The following is a 23,730-nucleotide window of genomic DNA, read 5'->3' as shown; positions in this document are numbered from 1 at the left end:
TAATGATACTAATAATAAATACCTTTGAAATAATGTGAATAATATGTAAGGGGTAAATCCCAATGAGGCGTCCATATCAGTTATTAATTTTAATTAATTTTACAAAATTATCTTAATACTTCCTAGGTAGATGCACTTGCTTGTAATAAAAAATAGTAATTGCAGAAAATGGTTTAAAGTTTTTATCTGAGATGTGTTTTTGTACTCACTATTTTACCACAAGAAATAATTAACATAAAGGTTTGGAAAAAACGTAACAGGTGACATCACAGTATTACAATCACAATAAGTCACATTTTTTTAAATAGTACTAATAATAAACACCTTTGAAATAATGTAAATAATATGATTTTAATAAATTTTACTTGAGTAAATTATCTTAATAGTTCCTCCTCCAGTGCCATCAGGTAGATGCACTTGCTTGTAAAATCATAGTATCACATCATTTAAAAAAGAGACCAGAATGAGTAGGCTACTCAACTCCTTTAACTGTCTTTAAACACCCTATCATGGATTTATTAAAACCTCAAGCCCCTTTAATACGAGGTAATAATGTAGGACTAAACATTATGTGAAATACTTTAGTTGTGCAAACTCTATAACAAACTACCAAAGAACAAGGCCTTCTGAGGTTTCACCTATTGTTTCCAAGTAAATAGTTTTGTTTGTTCTGTTTTGTTTTTCTTATGTGAATTGAGGATATAAGAATAAAGGGATTTCCCTAATGCATAAAACACAGACTACCGTTGGCCTCTACTATACAGGCAGTTGTATATGTATAGTTCATATATCCAAACAAATTCTTATTTTCTCGTACCAAAAATAAAACTCATCATGCAGTATGGACCATTTCATTATAGTAGGCCAATATATTCTATTACTGGGTTATAATTATTGATGCATCCATGTGTACATGTTAACATATTAATGTTACAGCTGGTAAAGGGGCTAATGTTTATTTTATATAGCCTACTGCTTGGTAGCTGGACTAAAAAGTACAACATTTATAATACAATATAATATATAGGTACAATATAATAATATTAACAATATATAATATTAATAATAATAATTTAACAGCACTGGATGTTAACAAAATATTTTTACTGAATTAAATGTGGTCCACAATAACAGACCCCAGCAGTGACTCTCTCAGTGTGCTTTGTGGTATCATGAAATACGATCAGAGTGGGAGCTCTTAGTGTTTTTACCCTCTCTGAAGCTGTGGTTAAAAATAGCTTCTGTATGTTTTCAATGGCGCTGCGCTGCCGGGGACTTACCGGACAAACCACAATAATAAAGGGGCCGGGGGAGGGTAAGAAATTATACATATTTATTACTGAGAAGGACTGAATACAGAGTTTACAGAGTTTAATCTTCACAATTAAACGTCTTCATTTAAGAGCCTGCAGGAACTTTACAATCACACATGTCGACTTCACATTAAAAGTCCCCAATCTGTGTGTGTATTTAGAGAAATTAATGATCTTTCCTCATTTCATGGCAGATGAATTATCTATATTATCTGAATGAGGATAAACATCAGCGGAATGAGGAGGGTGTGAAACCGATACTGCGCTGTCTGGCCACCTCTGCCTGAGCCAATGAGCGCCCAGAGGCTGCTCCGAAACTGCTGCTAGACTGCAAATGCTTGGCAGGTGGACAAAGACACTGACGACTGTAGAAGAGATCACAAACTGAATATGCATGAGTTCACTGCACTGAGATAATCCCCAAAAGTGTTCAGTTTGAGTTTAATTTCTCTGCAGAGCAATGTGAGAGAACACAGGTTTGTTTCTATTAAACCCCCAAAAAGCAGAAAAGACAATTCAGTTTAGGTAGTTTTATTTTATTTTTTAAATAATTATTAAGGCCAAGAGTGCTTGTTTATGTCAGGTGACACGTGAAATAAACACAAACAAGTACAGGGAAGTTGAACAGAAAAAGTAAATGTGTTGGTGGTGGAAGTTAAATTAGAGCAGAAGTGATACAGAAGTATTAGTAGTCCACATTATACAGTATATACACGGTCCCTTTCAGATATTATTATAAACTGTGAATTATTTTATTATTGATGCATCGCCTTGTAAATATTTTAATATTGCAGCTGGTTGAATTCAAGAAACATAAATGACAACTGGAAATCCATATACAATCATACACAAGAAAAATAAAGATAAAAATACATTATAAGATGAAATAAATAGAAATTAAAAACATTCCAAATGTATAAAAGATAAAAATGTTTCTTCTATCTATCACCAATGTCCAACTTCATAACATCATACAGTCACAATCGAGGCAACAGAGGAGCATATCAGTCATCTCCAGATTCACCCCACTGACCCAGTACGATGTCCAGGTCTGTGTGTTTGAGATAATTAATTAAAGGACCTCATACAGCTTCCAAACTGGATTAAGGCTTCTCTGGAACACTTGAGATGTTCCAAGACGGTCTTTTGAATCTGCAGATCTACATTTTTGTCACAATTATATAGATATTTATTATAAAAAAAAGTCTAAAAGTCTCATTTATTTCTATAGATCAACTATATTATCTACGTGTTGGGCATTTTCATCTGTAACAATGCCTCATTTTATACACAGTAAGCTATACTGTCAGATTAATGTAGTGAAGTAAAACAATATTTGAATATGTATCTGAAATGTACTGATGAATAAAGTATTAAGCAGCATAAAATGGAAATACTTGTGTGATGTACAATTACCTGGAAACTGGATCATATTTGAGTGAGTGTACTTAGTTACTCTGCAGTCCTGGAGTATTTATTCTCAGTGAACATTAAAATGCTAACACATAGCACATTCAGTGTCGTATGACGGTGCAAATTGTTATTCACAGCAGCATAACATTATATGGCTTTATATAGTTTATTTAGTGATTTCAGTGCAATGTAATGAATCCACGTCAGCCTAAACAAAAGGCCACGTGAACAGGCTCAAGAAAACCTGTGAATGGAGAGGCACGTTTACAGCTACAGCTACAGCGTTGTGAACATCAGAACTTCCTGTTGTGCAGCTCAGCAACCTGCCGCAGAAATTCTCTTTGGTTTGCGCCAAGGTTGGTTTTGCCGCTCACCTCCTGCCACTGAAAACACCCGTGTTTGCTCACCAACTGAGAGAGAGATCGTCACAAAACAATGAGTATAAATATATATTCACTGTAGGAGGAATCATGACCTGAATTCTGTCCACAAATATCGGCCAAAAAAAATCAAATAATTCTTCGTTCTCACCAGGTTGTTGATGTCTACCATCACCTGGCTTGTTCTGTCCAGGTGAATATTAAGGACGGTGGTCTCCACCCAGGCGTTATCTGTGTTCCTGCAGTCGTCCACGTAACCCTCAAACACCTAAAACACAGTGACACAGAAACTGCACGTCAGAATCAACAAGTTCCTCAATGTCAGAGTCAAGAAAAGCACTTTGAATTCATTATTATTCATCCAATTTATTTAATTAATTAAACAGTTATTCAATTAATAACAGTGGATTACAGGTTTTATCCCTCACGACAGCCAGTGTGTCCTGTAAAAGGGTCCTTGAGCAAGGCACTGACTAATATGAGCTGATAAGAGCCTCAACTAAATGCAGCACTTTTAGTGGTAGAAGATCTTTTGAGAAGATAAATAATAGAAACACCTGTCAGTAGAATACAATACAGTTCAAACCACAAACTATATCCTGCAAAATAAAGTTCAACACCTCACTAAAACACTTTTATATAAAAACTGAGGATTTATTGCAGGGCTGTTGTATTAGACTGCATTAGTTTTAGCTAGGTGTACCTAATAAACTGGAAGCTACTAATAAGTGTAGGTTACCCAGATTTCCATAAAGAATTTAAGATCATCAGACAAAGGGCTCTGGTTGTGCCTCACTCAGGGTTCATCGCTAATGGTGATAGAGCTTTTATTGTCATAAGTACTTGTTAATGTGTTTTAAATGCTCAACTCAAGACCTAATCATCGTCAAAAGCTTCTTTGACCAAATCTGTTCTTATTCTTTAACAATTCTTGCTTGTCTTTTAAATATTGCATCACATGTGTTTTATTGTTGTTTTTATTATTATACAAATAAAAGTATTTAAAGGAACAGTGTGCAGGATTTAGGGACATCTAGTGGTGAAGTTGCAAACTGCAACTAACTGAACACCTCTTTACGTCAGTATTTTACGACCTGGGAATGAAAAGCGTCTTTGAAGAGTGTGTAGAAACTATAGTGGCCCCTAAACTAGACCCAATCTATAGCCAGTGTTTGGTTTGTCCATTCTGGGTGCCTGTAGAAACATGGCGGTTCAACATGATGGACTTGCCTGTACTGTAGATAGAAACGGCTCATTCTAAAGTAAAGCTTTAAAGTCAAAAGGATAACAATTCTTATATTCAGGTGATTACACACTAATGAAAACATATCTATAAATATTATATTCAATTTCTGCCAATAGATCCTCCTAAATGTGACACACTGGGCCGTTAAGGTCTTTTTTAACACAAAATGTACTTGTATTTATTATTTGACTCCCTCTAGGAACATTCAAGCTCTACTCTATAAAGCAAAGTGTCTTACCTTTATTCCCTCTGATACTTTTTCATTTATTTTTTCATACAGACTCTTTCCCATGGTTTTCTTAAGACTCGCTGGCAGCTGGTCAGCAGATTGGACTGGTCCCTGAAGGTTTTCAAAATCACAACCGTACATTTATGTGAACAGCTCAAAAAGTAAAAACAAAACAAAAAAACAGCTGAAGTGGACAAACAGTTGGACTCACCCCAGGTAAAAGTAAGGTTCCTTGGCTCTCACCCCAAACCCCGAGGTACTCCAAAACAGATCGCTCGCTGTCTCGCCAGCTAAAAATCAATTCTCGAGGTCTTAAATCATGCTGTGCAATCCAATGATGGCAAAAACAACCATTTTAAAAGCAGTAAAAGGATATGAGACGACCTACCGTGTAATCACAAGGTCTACGTTCAGATTTGCACCAAGGCGGGTTAGTGCACCTCGTCCCGTGATGCCCGTCCTCCCTCCTGGGTTTCTAATGACAGATAAGATACACATCAGACATCAAAGACATGCTTGTACGGTTACTGAAAGTGCTATTTGATACATTGTGTATCTTATCTAGTATCATACCTGTAATTATCTAAGGCATCTGATTCTGATCTGCAAAGAGAAAGAATAAATTAAATGTAAGAGATGAAGAGCTCAGAGGAGGCTGTGTTGTAACTGTAGTATTTAAATAAATATATTTCAAATATATTTTTATATTTGATTCGAGATGACACTGACATTCTTTGTTTCAATTTGAACATCTTTTGTTATCTTGACAAAAGCACCCTTTAAGACTGCAAATGTATCCACACACCAGGAACTAACAGCAACCAAACATTATGTATGGTACATTACGTGGTAAATACACACCCATCCACGTGGTCCCCACCGTCTTCAGTGGCGTATGAAGTCGGCATGTATGAGCTGAAGCTGACCTAAAACAAAGAGGACATTAAAACCACTTAGATCCAACAAACCCAAACCATATTATTAATTCATTAATGTTTGTCTGTTTATCAAGATCATTACTGCGTTCTGCATAACAGAAGTTTTTCTTCTTGGGGTCCACATACTTTACATGGTGACAATACCATACACATATAAACATTCACATTACTCATCCAACACATCATACCTACGTTTTACTGTAAAAATAACAATTTTGACACAATTTAAAGACAAACACACAACAATTAATAAAAAGAATAATAAATATAAAATATAAAAAATAAAAAAGGCAGACTCCAACTGAATATCATAGTCTAACAGATATATATCATAATTTAATTGTATTGCTTGTGGAACCCTTACACACACAAGAGTAGCTACAAGTAACTTACTTGTTTCCACTTAAGTAATACTCTCTTGGCATTTCTTTAAAACCATACATATATAATTTTGTTGTATAATATGATTTGTGAGTGAATTCCATTCCACTATTTCTCTGTATGTTATGTTCGCTGAACTGTACAGTTTGGGTTTTTGGGAAAGTAAAACAACCTCCAGCAGCAGCCTTGTGAAATAATTACACAAATCTGTGCTAAAGGTCTTTTATAAAACATAAATCCGTGTTGCTGTTATGACATTCCTAATGAAAACCATCAGTGAATACAGTACTCTAGCAGTGACGTTCTGAGGACCAGCAGCCTGTGATTTTATGGTGGAATGTGGTATGTCTGAAATACCTCCCATGGCACCTTCTCCTCAGGCACGGGGAAGCGTGTGAGTTTGCTGCCTGGGTAGTTAAACTGACGGGCGTTCACGTGGAACCCATCCTCCTTCTCTGACGTATTAACGTAGGTGTCAGGGGACTCGTCTGTTGTGCTTAATGCTGCAGGGAAGAATGAAGTGCCAACAAGAGCAGATCTGACGTGTAAGATATTTGCAGAATTACATATATTAAAAACAAACATGTAAATCAAAAAGAATAATGAGGTTAGGTGCTGACTCAGTGATTGTACTTCTTTTGATCCAAAACCCTGAGATTTCAGACTGTCCATAATCCACTGCAGGGCTCTGGCTGACTGGATGACCTGATGAGACAAAATAAAAGTGGGTCAGATACTTCTGATGACTGCTTATACAACGTTGGAGATTTTCCACCGGGGACATTCAACATTCAACATTCAACAAACACACATGGGTGCATCGAGAAATGTGTCATCTTTTTTCTGCATCATGCTCCGCTCCCGCAGCATAATGTGAAATGTTACAGACACAGGTGCAACATTGGTGATAACAAAAAAAAATCAGGTCACAACCTGCTCCTCTAGTCGGGCCAGTCTTTTCTCCACAGCATCAGTGCCTGTCTCCTCTTCCCTCTCCAGCCGATCGTGTATGGTGGTAACCCTCAGGAAACAAACAAGAACAGTGTTGGTGTCTGGTTAACTTTGAAAACATTGACTGTATGTTTCAGCATTACGAGTAAAACACACAGGCCTATTTAAAGTGTGATCTTATATATATATATATATATATACAGCGGTAACATGGATTGTTACACAGCTACATTAGGCTTAATTCCTGCAGGATTTTACTTTTGGGCCGTGTCCAGGATGCGCCGCTCCATGCTCTGGCTCTGCTCCTGCTGCGTGGACAGCAGGTATCTGTCCTTCATCAAGGCCTCCCAGGACAACAGCTCCTCTTCCTCATTCACAGGTAGCTTGTTCTCTGAAAAACAGTGTCACATGCTTTTTCACCGCCTTACTGTTTATGCACATGGACACAAGAACTTCCATTACTGACAAATTGGGACTGAGTTACACCAGAAAGGGGACATTTAACCACATTAAAATCTCTACAGGTACGCCCTAAAGAAAACTGGAGTGATGTAGGAACGCCAAAAACAAAATCCTTAGCTGTCTGCGAGACCAAAATCAGTCACAGCATCAACTGCAAAAGGGCTAAAGGGTTGAATGCTGTGCTTAGATTTTTATTTATTATTTTGGTTTTTAGTCTACTTTCATTATTAGGCTATAATACTTACTAAACTCTTTGCTCACAATGGGAGGCCTGCACAGCACCATGTTCCTGATGAAGAGGTAAAGATGGCTGAGGATGATTAAAGGAGGGGGTGCAGCAGGGCGGCTGTGGTACTCCTTAATTAGCTCATATCTCTGAAACTTCCATATTCTGTCAGTGTTGTCCTGAACTTCCTGGAACGTAAAGCTGTGCAGCAACACAGAGAGACAGAGGATGACGTGCAGTGACAGCATGTTGCAGAGAAACTCACACTACTAAAACTAGGACTGAATTTAGCCTCAAAGAACTTACTTGAAGATAGCTATGAGCAGGTTGAGCAGAAGTATGTTGGCAAAGAGCAAATAAACACAAAGCATGATGATGGTGAGCCACTCAGGGAAGGCTGGTGTTTGGTTTTCATTTAGCACCGGACACTTGGGCTTCAGAGGATCGGTGCCATTCATGCTGCACGAGTCTATTTGAAATTCAGCATCTGCAAAAAAGCAAAGAAAGTGTTTTCCTGATGATAATATGTATACTTAACATATTTAGTCACTTTAACTTCACAAACTACAGTGTTTCAAGTAAAAAAACAAATGAATATAATGTTTTATCTCCTCTCACAATCAATATTTGCAGGAAAATTCCCAAATATGATGAGGTACGGCTCATACACTGCCCCTCGGAGGATCCAGTCCAGCCGATTGTCATTGTGGATGAGGATGCCTTGTTTGGCCACACCGTACGCCACCACCCAGATACTCAGCAGGAACATGAAGAAGAACATATCCATCATCTGGAGGACAAAAATGTAAATTAATCTGAATACTGCAACCACTGACAGGTAATGTATGTACAGCAGAGAGTTTATTTTCTAGTGGTTGACTTTTATTAGGCTACATTTTTAACAATTGATATATTTTGCAGTGGCAAGTTTCTGAAATGTTGCCATGTTTCTCCAGATATAATTTCTGCACAAACAATAATGGCTTTTCTTGAAAACACATCCCATCTTAAAGGGTTTGACTGACTGATATCCAGTGCGGTAACAAACAGACCAGCTGTAACACTCACCACCTTTTATTTAACACAAAGTGTACATCATCTGCAGACACCAGATGGAGGCCCAGTGAGGCAGAAGCCTCTTTTTGTATTAGATAAAAGGTGTTTTGGAGCGTAGCATTTTGTGCTCTACGGTTGCTCCCACATTACATCAGGACGGCGTTCATTGTATTTGTATGTAGCCCTCTCACCATCTTCCTGACTATGATGATTTTGGGTCCCAGGGTTCTACTGATAGTGAATATGGCCATGAGGCGGAGGCAGAAGACCACAAAGTCGATGCAGAGGAGGATTTTACCCGCATAGAACAGCTCAGTCGTCAGCCTGAAATAGAAAAGACTTGGTGATTCATAGATAAAGTGGTGGCCACTTCCATGGCCTAAAGGGATCATCAGGGAGCAAGGAAACGTACCTAAATATGAGGCCGATGATAAAGAGGAGGATGGAAAGAACATCTAAAATGTTCCACAGGTCGTTGATATACATCCTGGCTTTCTTACGAAACCCAAAACCATCGGGATCATGAAACAGCTGAGATAGAAAAGACAAATTAAAACTGGCAGTTTTTAGTAATAGTGATATAAATAAATAAAAAAACTGTGTTGGTTGTTGTTTGTCTCCTCATACGTTACGACTTTCCTACTCTGTCTGTGACACTCAATCCATTGGTGCCTGCTGAAGACGTAAATCTTTAAATTCAAATGCAACTGCAGTTTAAAGCAATTACTCAAACAGAGTATTACTCAAACAGGAGTAAAAAGTGCATTTCTCGTGGACTATTTCCAGTGGTTGATTAATATGCATTTGGAGCTTGATTTACAGAAGATGGAAGATGTATCTGGGATTGACTGAAAAATAAACTACAGTCCCATGAACATGGGAATGAACACTGGTTCACTGATCTGTTTTAAATTAAAGTTGAAAAGTTTGTGTGCAACCATGGAAGTCAATGGCACAGGGGAAAACAATTTATTACAATTCTTACTTGTGCAATAGAAGATTAGAATACTTTCAATACTTAAATACTTTGAGTATTTTATGCAGTGTTGGGCAATAACTCATTACTATTAATAATATTACAGTAATAATATCATTTTCCTCAGTAACTAGTAGTGTAACTAATTACTAATACATTTCAGTAATAATATTACAGTTACCCCCCAAAAAATAATTAGTTACAACATTACTTTTGTGGTTACCCTCTACTAATTTGAAACCAAACAATCCAATAACATCACTGAATTCATTTTTGTAATTGTGGATTTGTTTGGATTATTTGGTGATTTCTTTGTTTTCATTACTTTGGTTTTAATGAACAAAACTGGATTTTAATCGTCACAAGTGTGAATTCTGGGGAGAAAGGACACAATTACCAGTTTTCTGGTGGGTAGCAGAAAAGGAAGAACTGTTAAAGTAAATCTTTATTTTTAAGTTCTGTTTTTACTACACTGCAGTTTTCACAATAATATATAATATATATGGTTTACATTCTGATTCCTTCATATATTGCATCATTTTATGAGACAAAGAAATCCCCAATAGTAATCACAGTCTAAGTATATAAGACATACATTACATTTGTTTTTAATTCTGTGTACTCCTGACAGTAGAGTAAGTCACAATAAAGGAGGAGGAAGAAGTGATATACTGTGAAACCACCTAAAAAATACAGTGAACTTTTATTCTTGTGGAGTGTTTATTCAATTTATTAGTGTGTAGTACTTAGTATGTAGACTTAATGTAGCTTCTTTCACTGGTGATACTTTTCTTCCAATGTTACTAATTTAAATGTTAGTCTAATCTTTTGTGACTCCAGTTTTCATGTTAATGTATTGCTGTGTAAATGTATAGTATCATATCTTTTTCTGATTTGTAATTATTGAATTTGTTTGTTTCGTCCACCACTTATGTTTCGTCTGTAAGTGTGAACAGTCAGCCACTGTTTATGTTGAAAAAGATCTGTTCAAGATTTCCATTTTTGTGAAACTTCCTCTACCCACTGAGGTTTTACTCAACTAATAATAATTTTCATCTTCAGAGCAGCACTACTTGTCAAATAACATCAAATCAGATGTCGGCCCACAGACAAAAACACGGCAGCAGTTTCCGACCTCAGTATATGTTGATTTAGTGTGTGTCTCCAAGCTGCGCTCTCTCACCTGTCTGACCTCCTCACACACCAGAGAGAACAGCCAGATGTAAAGCAGCACCTCTGCAGGAGAGGGTGTGACCTGGAAGTCGACCATCAGCACCACAGCAAACAGGAAGAGGAAGGCGAAGTAAGACACAATATTCCAGTAGAACTTCACCTGCGGGGAGCTGTACAGGTAGACCAGTCTGGACCAGTTACCCAGAGGGTTCAGGCGCCTCATGCTGGGGCGATTACTGTGGACAGAAAGGTCAGAGGTGACTTGATGTTTTCATGCTTCACTGGTTACTTTTCTTTCTTAATTTCTTTCTGACCTGCAAGTGACCACCAAATTGAAATCACTAGAGAGTAACAAAAATGTTGAAGGTGTCTATAAACTGTCATTTGTTTTCTGTGTATTAAGAGGCAACTGTTTACTTTAATGTGTACTTCATCTTTCTATTTTGCTTCTATTGTGTTATCTATTTACTCTGTTAATCTCTTCCTCTCTCTTTCTGCACTCATTCATGTCCCATTACTGCATGTTACTAACTTCACTTCTTCCCCGGAGTTCTTGTGCTTTTCTCATCTTGCAGGTTCTCATTGATCCTGGTGGAGCCTCCTGCCATGGTCCTGTTTGACTGTACACCTGTCTGTCTGTCTGTCTGTCTGTCTGTCTGTCTGTCTGTCTGTCTCTCTCTCTCTCTCTCTCTCTCTCTCTCTCTCTCTCTCTCTCTGTCTCTCTCTCTCTCTCACCCCAACTGGTCGAGACAGACGACCACCCACCTAGAGCCGGAGGATCTGTCCTAGGTTTCTGCCTTTTAACAGGCAGTTTTTCCTTGCCCTTGTTGCCAAGTGCTTGCTCATGGTGGTACTGTTGGGTCTCTGTAAATTATGTTATAAGGAGTTCGGTCTAGACCTGCTCTATTTGAAAAGCTGTTATGAATTGGCGCTTTACAAATAACAGTGAATTGAACATTGAATCTTTTTGCGCAGCACTTTGGAAACCTTGTGTTTAAAATTGTTAAAATTGTGCTATGTAAATAAAGTGGATTGGATTGGATACTTACTAGCTAAGCATATTCGTGTGAAGTGTGCTTCCTGTCACTTTCTCCACTGTCTTGATCTCCTCGTTCTTCTCGGTTTCTCTCTGAATGACTTCATCACGTCTAGGAAGAATTATAATTCATTAAAAAAAGGGTAACATTTCTGAACATCACTATAGATGTAGTACAAGGAGTAGCACAAATATGTTAAATTAAATGTATCTGTTAAATTCAGATGTTTTAACCAATAAAACCCTCTGCTTATAATAATGTGTCATAAGTGCGGCAAAGAACATGAATCAGTTGTGGTTAGGAAAGAAAACAGCAGTCCTGCTGCCACCAAGTGGTGTGTTTCTGTGTCAGGTCAGAATATACTACTATATTATACTCATACTATATTATAGCAAAGGCAAGTAACAGAAACACCTCACATTTCATTCAGCATAGGTAAATGTCACCAGGTTTTTTTCGGAAAATTTAGGAGGTGGACATCGACCCAAATCAGCTTTATGACACTGATATTATTTTTATTCTTGTGATTAAAGCCACAGTAAATCATCAATCATTAGCCTGACGGACTTTAATAAGATGGCTGTGCTTAATAGATCTGAACTCGATCTGAAAAACGGTGAATGACAGCTTTTTATTTTTCTCAGGGTTCCAGGGGTTTGTGTGTCTGACACCAAGTTTTCATCCTTGTGCACTGGCTTGAGAAACAAGTTGTACAAATGACAGCACCTTCAGTTTTGTCACACCAAGTCACCTTATTCTGACTTTACTGAGATTGTGTAACATGTGTGCTAATCAGTGTGGTTATATTGAGCTGTGGCGAGCAACTTCTGTCCCCCCAGCACCAACTTCTGACTGCGGTCCCACTTTATTGGCTCCACTTAATAGGTTTGTCCCAATTTGGCATTAATTGTAATGACTCGTTGCCGCATTCAATATTTTCTACAGTTTTGTGCCTTTTGTTGCCATGTGTTTGTCTAACCTGCCCCATAATACAAATTAACATTTAATGTCCTCATTGTCTGGGTAGATGTACATAGGTGTGTGTATTGTACATGTAGGACTTTTTGTTTGGATCTGTTGGGGTATTTGGTGACTGATGAGTCAGCTTTTTGGTTGGGATGTTGATCTTATGGTGTGTCGGGGTTAGACCATGATGCATGGTCCCCAGGTGTATTTGTGTGCATATGTATATATGGTGGGGCCTGTGTTTTATGTTATGTTAAAATAAATAAATAAAATTAAAATAAAAAAACATTTCATATTATTAAGAGCTGTACTAGTAATTAATTTCTTATTTTATTCACATCTCTATGCCCAGAGTAGTCTTGCTGTACCAATTTCAACACAGTATCTTGCCTCTAATGATATAAGAGATTTTTAAACACAGTGACACTTTGTGCAAGGCCCTTAAATCTGGGACAGTTTTAACGGGTGATGAAACTCACCTGAAAATCAGAAAGGCAGTGTAGATAAGTGGGAAGAAAACCATGCAGATCAATACTCTCCACACAGGGTTGTCCACTGAAAGCTCACCACACCAGATCTGTGTCAGAAGAGTCTTAAAGACAGACACAAGTCATACTTGAATCTCATATACTCTTATCTGGGTATCAAATAGCCTCATTCATCAAGTTAACTTCACCAATCACAGTTTCTCTACTTTTTCTCCACCAAAATGTATTCAACACAGTTTTTGTGTGCGCAGTGGAGGTTCTACATTACAGAGCATGCAGATGGCAAATGTTTCAGGTCCCAAGTTCTAAAATTGTTAAACGAAAAGCCCCTGAAGATAAATCTGAAAGTTTGCTCTACCTGAACACCTGACTGAGCTACAAAACTTTTATCATCAGCCTCCAGCGCCAGCCTCAGGCACGTTGTCTTCCCCCAGTATGGTGACACACGAACCAACAACTTCTGAGCCCGCTCTTCATCATTGTTGTAGCACTCACTGAACACACCTGGGACACCACACACACACACACACACACACACACACACACACACACACACACACACACAAACACACACAAACACACACAAACACACACAATGAAGACAAATACTAACCTTGTAAAATCCATATATTTTACATTAGAAAAAGCCACTCATTATGTCTGTGGTGTTATACCAATGGCGTGTTTCTCATAGTGATTAGCAAGCTCTTGCATGTCCTCTGCCTCGTCTGCATCACCTCCTTCCTCTGCCATTTTTTTCAGGATCTTGCTGGCGGCCAGGGCAGCGGATATGCAGTCTCTACACTGTGCACATACAAACAAACACAGAGGCAAGGTCATATATACACAAACAAACAAATATTTTCACACTTGGTCTGTATATATATATGTATATATAGGGGAAGTGTCTTGATCACCTGCTCCCAGGCAATTTCAGCCAGCTCCTTATTGTTCTGGACGACAGCCCAAAGGAAAAGGTCCCTGCCCAGATCCCTCTGTGCTTCAGCATTGTCCTCCCTGAGTGGAGCCTGGGAACGCGCCTCACTTTTAGACAGCTAGAGGAGAAGTGAAGGATTACAGAAACACTGATGTCATAAATCCAAATTCTTTCTGAAAACTGACAGAAAATACTCCACTCTGGTGTATAAATAGACTCACTGATAGAGATAAATCCTCTACAGACATATTGAGGTGGGTTGTCGTGCTGGAGGGAGGGTAGAGGGGTTGGGTGAAACTGCCGAGCAGGTGGCGCACCTCGTCAGACACATGAGTCATGGAAATCATTTCGCCTGAATAAGCTCGAGGCCTGATGCCGATAGCTGGCCTCCTGCTGCGAGTAGAACTGTTGACCCGCTTGGCCAGCTTGCGGAGAAAGAAGCAACTGGGCATCTTTTTGTAGAGCTCACACAGAGTGTCCTCGTCCTGCAGGAAATCCCTCAGGCTCACACCGTTCTCCAGCAGCAGACTCACAAACTGAGGCTTGTGGCCAACCAGGGCTGAGAACATGGCCCAGTGGAGGTCACTAGACTGGGTGGGAATTAGTAAGAAACAAGACACAATGAGCACAATTTGACTGTTGCCAGATGTTTGGAGAAATGTGAAGGCTTATTTATGTTAGGCATTCTTTCGTTTATACATATTAAACAACACTTTGTCTGATATTTTCTATAAAGTCATAATGAAAGAAGAGTTTTTCTCTGATTTGATGTAGAAAATTTGGACGTTGAGGTTATCATCAACCTTGCAAAGAAGCTGGACTTGTTAAATCACAAAATCACGAGATATGACGTAAACTGAAACTAAAGCAGTCTTTTATGATACAACTGCCCTCTGCCCCATCATAAAATGTTTATAATACAAGTTTTTATGTTTTAAAAGACTTCTGTGACTTTAGTTTATTACACTTGTTAATGTTAATAAATCAAATTAAATCAAGTTTAAAGACCAAAGTGCTGTACAAATTAAAGTGCATGGCATATCTATAGCAAATAAAAATACATGGAAATAACAGTAAAAGGCACATTAACACCCCCTGACACTTCCTTCTGGTGTTTTATACATTGTGTAGACCCACCCTCCACTGGCTCTCCTCAGTGAAGATCTCAGTCTCAGCTATGTCCACTCGGTTCCAGGCTATAGCCAGCTCCAGCTGCCTCTTCCAGCTATCCATTCCCAATGACTCGCTGGTCCTCGAAGCTAAAATGGAAAATGTGTAGTGACAACATTTATGTATGTGACACTGTTGAGTGAGTAGACAAATTAAATACTGGAGATTACAAAGATTTTGAAGGGCCAGTGGGTAAGATTTAGTGGCATCTAGTGGCAGTGATTATACACTAATGAAAACATACCCATGAATATTATATTCAATTTCTGCCAATAGATCCGCCTAAATATTACACATTAGATCTTAAAGCAAGAGGATGTGGTAAACAGTCATTTTTTAAAAGCTAATGCGGTATTAGGCACTCCGTCTTCAATTTACAGTGATGTAAAATTGAGCAAAGCAGCAAATCCTCACATTTGAAAAGCTGGACCAAGAGAGTGTTTAGCATATTTGCTTAATAAATGACTTAAATTATTAATACATTTCAGCACTTTGATGCTATAACATGACATAACCTGTGGTCGGCGGTTTTGATAATGATGTGCACCATAAAATGTAGTCTGAATAGTTTCACTGCATGGTCAAGCAGCAAGGCTTTACTCAATAATCAAGATTGTTCTATGTCCTATAGGCCCTCGCTGAGTGAGCAGGATGACTGCCTGGAAATTAGTTTTGATTACTCTAACGGACCTCAGTAATGGAAACTGAGGGCAAAGCAGTTTAGCTCCAATGATGGATCATCATGACCAAAACTGTAAATAAATGTCTGATGTGGTGGAGTCGCTTGAAGCACTTAATGGCTCAGTGTACTTTTGTAACATAATGTATTAAGCTTTCTCTAAATGAGTTTTAAGCAATCGAAAATATCTCCAAGAATGTCTCTTGGTTTTCGATCGCTGCACATTTGATACCACAATCTAACTGCTTCGTTTTCTGAGAAGCAACATTATACTTGCTAAGAGCTAGTTTGGCACTAAGCCTTCATGTCTTCACACTTAATGGCATCTACAGTCAGTCCAATCAAGTACTGCACATCTGTGTGAAAACCAAATCCCTACTTTTGAGTAGTGCTTGAAGAATGGCCACATCCACGTCCCCGTGATGGTCCTCGCTTACTGTAAAGATGGTCAGCAAGTGAGACATCCTGATGATGTCTTGAATCTGGCACAGAAAGCAGACACGATCAAATCAGGCGACAAAAATTGACAAAGAACGGAACAAAAGTATGAACATATAGAAGACAAAAATAAAAGTTCACAGGTACAGTTTAGGCTTAGACATTTAGCCTTGAAATAATCAGCAAAATCTATTCTGTAATTATCTGGTAGACTGAGAAGGGAGGCTAAAATAGGGACAATGTTATCATGTCTCTTTAAATTTGTTTAGATCCTTGTCTAGAGAGTACTCTAAATGGAGTAACACCAGTAAAAACGGGATGAAATAAAAACATAAATGCCCCTAAAAGGAAGCTTAAACAGAAAACAGAAGTGGAACTAAAACTGAGCCCTGCGGCACACCATGAGTGGGATGGGAAGTAGAGGATGAAGCATTTAAATTAGTAAATTAGTAACAGAGAGCATCCTGTGGTTCGGGTACTATTGGCCCTACAATCCAGAAATACCAGAATGGAGTCATCAACGCACAACCAGCAGATTGTTAATAACTCTCAAAAAGTCAGTTTCTGTGCTATGATGTGATCTAAATACTGATTGATTGGTATTACTATAATGCTGATTCCCAGAGGATAAGGCCCACTGACTTTGGTGATCTCCTGACTTTTACCACAATGAGGTTGACATCTTTGGTCCCCAGATGATGACCTGTAATGACCTCTGATCACTTGAGCTTTCATTTAGTGCCATCATCAGGTCAAACTTTGGATTTATCCAATACTTTGGGTTTATGATTAAATACCTGCAACACTAATGATGTTCCCATCGGTCACAGCTGTGTGTTAATGCTAATTAGCAAATGTTAACATGCTAATATGCTAAATAAGATGGTGAAGGTGGTAAATATAGCTGCTAAACACCAGTTAGTTAGTATTGTGGTTGTGAGGATGCTAGCATGGCTCATCAGTCTGTCCACATACCATCTTGGTCCATTTTATGATCTTGAGGTCGGGGAACATTTCATACTCTTGGCCAAAGAACTTTTTCAATAACTGGTGGATGAGGACGATAGTGACCCGGCTCACTGGCAGTTCTGCCACCTGGGCGATCACGTCTGCTATTCTCCCAGAGCCCTCCAAGATCACACATGGTGTACCATTCAGCATGGCATTATAGATGGTCTGAGGGAAGAAACACAGGACAATCAGACAGTAAGACAGAGGCACAGAGAGAGAGAGACAGACACAACGCTGATGACTCACATTTAGAGTGCCTGGTCCTCCATCCAAAACCACACACACCACTGGGATGGTCAAGCCACTATCTAGAGGTTACACAGCAACAAATCAATATTAAAAGCAGGAAAGACAGGAAGAATCAGATTTAAGATGTTATCTGTAATGGAATGCTGCTTTTGTGGATGCTGCATCGGCTATTTTTAACCTTTGTTTCCAAGATGCTTTCCAGAGATGTATTTCTCCAGACGGCTACGCAGTTCAATCTCCACACCATAGCGTCCTTGGGTCCCATCGTCCACCAGCAGGAAGTGGGTGTGGTTGTTATCGAGGCAGGAGAGTCGGCCCTGGCTCTTGATGTCCATCAAATAATGGGCTGAGAAACAACCCTGCAGACAAAGAGGAGGAGGAGGAGAGGAAGGAAGGCAGATGACGACTGTATGGTATGCAGGTGATTAATCTTAATCCACAAGAAAGAGACAGGCCACGTGTGTAAATGTGTTTACCTCTGAGTTCACCAGAGCATCCCTGTTGTGAATTACTCCCCAAGTTGCTACTCCAATAGCTACGATCTGGCCCTGCATGGAGCTGCTCAGGGCATAGTCCCTCACAGCCTGACCGACATGCTTCATCACACCAGCATGTGTACCACCAGTGAGGATCCACGCACCTGTGTACATCATGGCACATGTCCCAATTCAATACTGTACAGAGGGCCAAAAATATATGGACACCCACACATATGATTGTTTAATTCAGTTCAATTCAATTCAATTTTATTTGTCTAGCGCCAATTCATAACAGAAGTCATATCAGGACACTTTTCAAATAGAGCAGGTCTAGACCGAACTCCTTATAACATTTTTTACAGAGACCCAACAGTACCACCATGAGCAAGCACTTTAAGGTTTAAGGTCCAGTGTGTAACATTAAGGAGGATCTATTGGCGGAAATGTAATATAAAATTCATAGTTGAAGCCATGTTGAACCATTTCTCCAGTAGCCCTGAAATGACAAACCAAACACTGGCTCTAGACAGGCCCTTTCCCATTTTTCCAACCACAGTTTCTCTGACACTTTGGAACAGAGAGGGTGAGGCAAGAGTGTTGCAATGAGCAACAGCACCACCATGTGACACTAAATCTTAAGTATGTCATTAAAATATATTTTCTGATTTTCTTAATTCTGTCAATCTGACAGTGAGGACTACAAGAAGTCACGTCTCCTGGCCAATATATATTTCCACACACAACCCCACATTAAACCTTATCTTGTCTATCTTACACTTTTGTTTTTTGTACAAATTACACAAATGATATATAACATGTTAATAATCAGTGAGCTTTAGAGGTGTCATCAGGCTAGTGGTTTCCCCCTGTTTCCACTCTTTATGCTAAGCTAAGCTAACTGGCTTCTGGTTGTATTTAACAGATGTGAGAGAAGTATGAATCTTCAGCAGGAAACCAAAAAAGTTCCAAAATATCAAACTATTATATATATATAACCTTTCATATGCTGCTATAACAGCCCCCACTCTTCAAGGGATGGCATTCCAAAAGTAGTATAAAATGGGACACAGTGAGATTTGTAAACAATAAATGAGGCACACTGCACTTTAAATAGCACAAGCTCAGAAGGCAGAGACCTTTGAGGCATGCAGTAGTGTATTTAACCTCAAAATATTTGACTGCAATCTGAATAGAGGTGGAGCAACACACTCCGTAACTACATCGATACTCATAAAACACAAACATCCACAGCCTCTCTGGCTAATCATTGATGACACACACACACACTCTCTCTCTCTCTTTCTTTCTCGCAGGCTGACCTGTTGTCTGGGCCACTTTGATAAGACCTCTGTGGAACATATTCTTGAGACGAGCCTTCAGATAGAAGTTCTTAGCTCCTCCGGTCACTGAGATTAGCAGGTTGGGAGGAGAAAGTTTCCACTGTTCGGTCAATAACTCGTACAGGGTTTCAGGGCTGGTGTCTGTGGACACTCGTGCATACTGAGAATGGAAAACGAGGTTGAAGACATGCAGACACACATTTACATGCACTCAAGTAATATTATTACAGTGGAGAGAAAGGATGGTTCACCTTGCCAGTCTTCTGTCCCAAACCACCAAAGCTGATTTCTCCAAAAGCATCAGTGGGCACTTTGTGGATATGTCTGTGTCTGTCCCACGACTCGCCTGTGAAGTCTTCTGGCTTGATGGCTTCATCCACATGATCGGTCTTTGCATAGCCACACTTACATACATCCTCTCTAGTGTGGAAACAAAAAAAAGCTAATACTTGTAATGTTTCCATATACCAAAGAGGCACAGAGACATCAAGAGAAAATAGCCAGTTTGAGGAAAGTGAGAACTCCCCGGAAACAACTAACAGATTCAGTTAACATGTATAACTTCCCCCATAGCAAATGATACGGCAACGCCTCCTCTCGCATCAATACAACAGCGGGATGATGCTACAGTACCTCTGTATTACTGAGCAGCAGCACCAACTACAAGGTCAGTTCATACTTTCAACACCAAATCAACACAGCACAGAGCAGTTTATCCTACCTGACACCTTTTTCAAAGAAGCAACACTCCCTCTTGTTGATGTTCTCCTTGATCCATGAGGCAAAGGCACTGCGCTGGAAAGAAAGGGAGAGAGGAAAGTGCTGAGAGGGTTTGGCTGTGCTGATTGCCAGAGAATGAACCAGACGTGACTCCACATCAGCTTCCCCCATCCTGGAGGCTACATGGGGGGGCGATTACGGTGCACAGATCTGCCTCAGGCTGAGAGCTGACAGCGTGCTAGGCGAGAGGAGCCTCTGCAGTCGGTGCTGTGTGCACACTCAGCACTGCATCAGTGATGTCAGAGCTGAGCAGATCCTGAAACCCGAATACACTACGTGACAGAAAGAAACCCGGTAGCATGTCTGGATCAAAAGATTACGCTGCGTGGAGAGTAAATACACTGGAATATGAGCAAAGCATCATAAACAAAATGACTGATAGGGTTTGTAAATGATTGATCCATATTGTACTCCTAGGCAAAGATATTCAGATTTTTATTTTGTATTTTACATACAAAACATGGGGCAAAACAAATAATGATGATATATTTATATAATAACATAACACTGATAGGGGGCATTCTCAGTAATACCTACAGTACTTTTAATTAAGTAAAAATGTTGAAATTAAATGCAGGTAAAATCTTTTTTCCAACATGCAGCACATCAGTGAAGTGACTCACCTTTTTACAACTAGAAATCAGTTGATTTAATTGAAATGTATGTTTCTCCAGCTGCTCCATAATGTTCTGCGGTTGAACCTTATTCGGAATTTTAGGCAGCATTTCTGAGGGGACAAAAAAAGAAAAGAAAAAAGAGGAATATCAGCTAAAAACCATTGCTTGGAAGAAGTAACTGGAGCTTCTTAAGTAGACTAAGTCTGAGGAGACGAGGCTGACTGTCTATCTTGTCAGTTACAGGTTCCTAATCTATAAAGCCTTCAGAGCCATGGACATATTCTGACATATGCCTTTATCTTGCTGTCATGTGACCTGCATTATCTCTAACTTCATCCATTTAGGAAACCTGCAACTCCAATCAATTAAGACCCTGCCCACATTACCACATATTTCAAGTCCACACTAACCCGTTGATTCAGTCATGGCAATTAATCCTTCATGATCTCAACTGGACCGAAAGGTCGTAACAGCCCTAGTTATGTTGCACTGTTAAATACTTCCACCTTCTCAAAACCATATTAAACTCCTCCCCTAAACACTCCAACACATTCATTGCTACTGCCATAAAAGATAATCTGCCGTCCAGTCAGGGTCTCACATTTCACCAAACCAAAGCATTGTGATATATGTTTAAAAATGTGAGCTTGAGGAGCGATCTCATGAGTTTAATTCCTTAAACTGAGAGGGTTTCATACACGTAGTTCATTTTCACTGAGTGTTTTCAGACCACAGGTGGAAGACAAGAAAGCTCAGTCATTTGGCAAACATTAAGAAATCAACATTTAAGGTATGATCTGTTGTAGTTCACGTTACCCATCTTGTTGCTTTCAGATCCTCCTTTCACTTGGTTGAACGACAGCAACAACATGAAGTCTTTTCTGGCATCTGGCTTGAAAAACACACTTTCAGTTGCGTGTAAGTGCAATGTTTCATGTCCTTCGCCCAGCGTTACAGCACTTGGTTGCCAGGTGATACCTCCAGAGTATTTAACTATAGGGATCGTGTTACTGGATTGAGCTCTGGTTGGCTCTCAGATATTACATACTTGTGTTTATAGTTCATTCATTCACATAATAGTTGTCTTTATTTAGCACAAAGTGTAATGGCTCAGCAGGTAACCAGGTTTGACCAGGTTTAGATGCAGACTTGGAGATGAGCAGCTTGGGTAAAAGTTCACCTAATTTGGCCAGAAACAGGAAAAACGTCCAACCAGGGCTTGAACAAAAGGCTGGAAATCAGTAAGCTAGCAGGGAATGAGTGGAAATGGTCTGGTATACTATATATACTGCAGGGCTGATGAGGGGAAGTAGGAACAGGTGAAAGTTCAGGTGATGGGGAATGGTGGTAAAGGGGTTACTACAGATTAGGCGTAGGGCAAGTTGTCATGGAATTTTAAATGTTAAAATTTCCATTTTTCTGAGCACTTTTAGGACTTCTTGTCTTTGTTGGCTGAGAAGCTGAGACTGAGAGTTCATTCTAGTGTTCAATCTCAGTTTCAATCTAATTGTTTAAGCCAATGTGAGTGAAAAAGCTCTTAAAGGGCTCCTGAAAATTAAATTCTACAATTTCATGGCAATTTTTTGGGCAATTCCGTCTGCTCAAAGCTCAAAAACAGCTACCAAATACCATTTTGTTAGCTATTCTGAAGATGTAATTACAGAGAAATCTGCATATGCAGAGTTCATGAGTTGGCTTTAAAAGTAAAAACAAAAATCTAATTTCTCGGCTATATGATATAATAATGACAAAATAATGTCCTCTGTAAAACCAATTCTGTAGCTCATTGATTTTAATAATTGTAATGTTTGACTCCATTAAGTTAACTCCCTGCTGTATAAGCTGACTAGTTAAAGGGTGTGGGCCCCACAAAGGTGCTGTGGGGGTCAGAGGTGAGCAGTAAGTGAGTGAGTTTGTTTATGGGATGTTTGAGGCAAAGTTCAGCTTACAGGTTTTTCAGCTCTAATTAATCTGGAAAAACAACAATCAACAGACAGGATGGAAAGGAAATTTAAATCTCAGTTTCTGTAATCATGAAGTTATTCAAATAAATGTTGATAGAAGAAACTAACATTCAGTAGACCACAGTTAAATGAGATTGTGGATAAAGTAATGAATCACTGTATATGGGATATTAGTTATTTATGTTACTAGGAATCTTTATGTCATTTTCAGGTTTAATTGATTGGCCTGCTGAGTATTGACTGTTCTGAATTACCACCACTAGATGTCAGCATATCACAACTGATTAGAGCTGTTCCTGCAATCAGGTATTTAAATATACTTTCCTCAGATTTTATATCTTACTGCAACAAGTTCGGACTTTGACTTAGTTGTTACTACTAAGTTTACGTAACCCTAACGTACACATTTAACTGATTCTGTTATTTATCACAAATGCCAATACTATTTCCGGGGTTGCAACTATTTTATTATGAATTAATCAGTTATTCTTCTGATTTATTGGTCGGTGATGTCTATGGAAAAATACCAATCATAACACGCTGCCAATTGTGTTTTCAGATCAACAGTAAAAAAGATATTCAGTTTATTATCTCAGTAGACAAAGAAGCAAATCCTCACATTTGAGAAGCTAGAAGCAGAAAATATTCTGCATTTTGCTCAAATTATACCATAAAAGAAATAAAATCAAATACACACTCCTAATAAAATCATACCAAGAAGAGTTCAATAACTGTATCATATGTCAATTAACATTTGTTGAATCCAACATACGAACATTGAGAAAACTTTGGCTCTGCAGTTATGCAATTATTGATCTTTTGTCTTCTTTG

At 38.9% G+C, this 23,730-nt stretch overlaps 1 protein-coding gene and 1 long non-coding RNA gene across 5 annotated transcripts; one reads left to right on the top strand and one right to left on the bottom strand.

Annotated features, from left to right (window-relative positions):
- The first annotated feature begins 1,231 nt into the window (after window positions 1–1,231).
- On the top strand, window positions 1,232–11,801 carry LOC127365752 (uncharacterized). 4 transcript variants are annotated; one of them, XR_007885254.1, is made up of 4 exons: window positions 1,266–1,315; window positions 6,585–7,230; window positions 8,173–8,377; window positions 10,779–11,801. It is a non-coding gene; the product is annotated as an uncharacterized LOC127365752 (long non-coding RNA). The 4 variants fall into 4 exon arrangements; XR_007885252.1 differs by lacking the exon at window positions 1,266–1,315 and adding an exon at window positions 4,687–4,797; XR_007885251.1 differs by lacking the exon at window positions 1,266–1,315 and adding an exon at window positions 6,357–6,445.
- trpm2 (transient receptor potential cation channel, subfamily M, member 2) lies at window positions 1,829–21,889 on the bottom strand. The gene is made up of 34 exons (XM_051404162.1): window positions 21,752–21,889; window positions 20,942–21,045; window positions 20,260–20,333; window positions 19,790–19,958; window positions 19,518–19,698; window positions 18,196–18,359; window positions 17,898–18,078; window positions 17,717–17,778; window positions 17,435–17,635; window positions 16,401–16,503; window positions 15,310–15,431; window positions 14,394–14,762; window positions 14,153–14,290; window positions 13,910–14,039; window positions 13,594–13,739; window positions 13,227–13,339; window positions 11,794–11,892; window positions 10,755–10,980; window positions 9,008–9,126; window positions 8,787–8,919; window positions 8,158–8,329; window positions 7,846–8,026; window positions 7,559–7,740; window positions 7,110–7,242; window positions 6,834–6,921; window positions 6,521–6,605; window positions 6,258–6,403; window positions 5,443–5,507; window positions 5,155–5,184; window positions 4,970–5,056; window positions 4,793–4,871; window positions 4,591–4,692; window positions 3,258–3,374; window positions 1,829–3,136 (listed from the first exon to the last, which is right to left on the bottom strand). Exons 1-34 carry the CDS (start codon window positions 21,804–21,806, stop codon window positions 3,020–3,022), a joined length of 4,473 nt encoding a protein of 1,490 aa, XP_051260122.1. The 5' UTR covers window positions 21,807–21,889; the 3' UTR covers window positions 1,829–3,019.
- Between the last annotated feature and the right edge of the window lie 1,841 nt (window positions 21,890–23,730).

This window comes from Dicentrarchus labrax, unplaced genomic scaffold, assembly GCF_905237075.1.
Source record: "Dicentrarchus labrax unplaced genomic scaffold, dlabrax2021, whole genome shotgun sequence".
NCBI lineage: Eukaryota > Metazoa > Chordata > Actinopteri > Moronidae > Dicentrarchus > Dicentrarchus labrax.
The sequence above is the reverse complement of the archived record's forward strand: the minus strand, read 5'-3'. Positions and strand labels throughout refer to the sequence as shown.

Bases quoted from the DNA above. Each gene is read 5' to 3' on its own strand.
- trpm2 (XM_051404162.1), bottom strand. From the start codon at position 21,806: ATGTTGTTGCTGTCGTTCAACCAAGTGAAAGGAGGATCTGAAAGCAAC. The intron at 8,920-9,007 runs GTACGTTTCCTT...TTTCTATTTCAG, and splicing joins ATCATCGGCCTCATATTTAG to GCTGACGACTGAGCTGTTCT. The intron at 6,922-7,109 runs GTAAAATCCTGC...TTGTTTCCTGAG, and splicing joins ATCCTGGACACGGCCCAAAA to GGTTACCACCATACACGATC.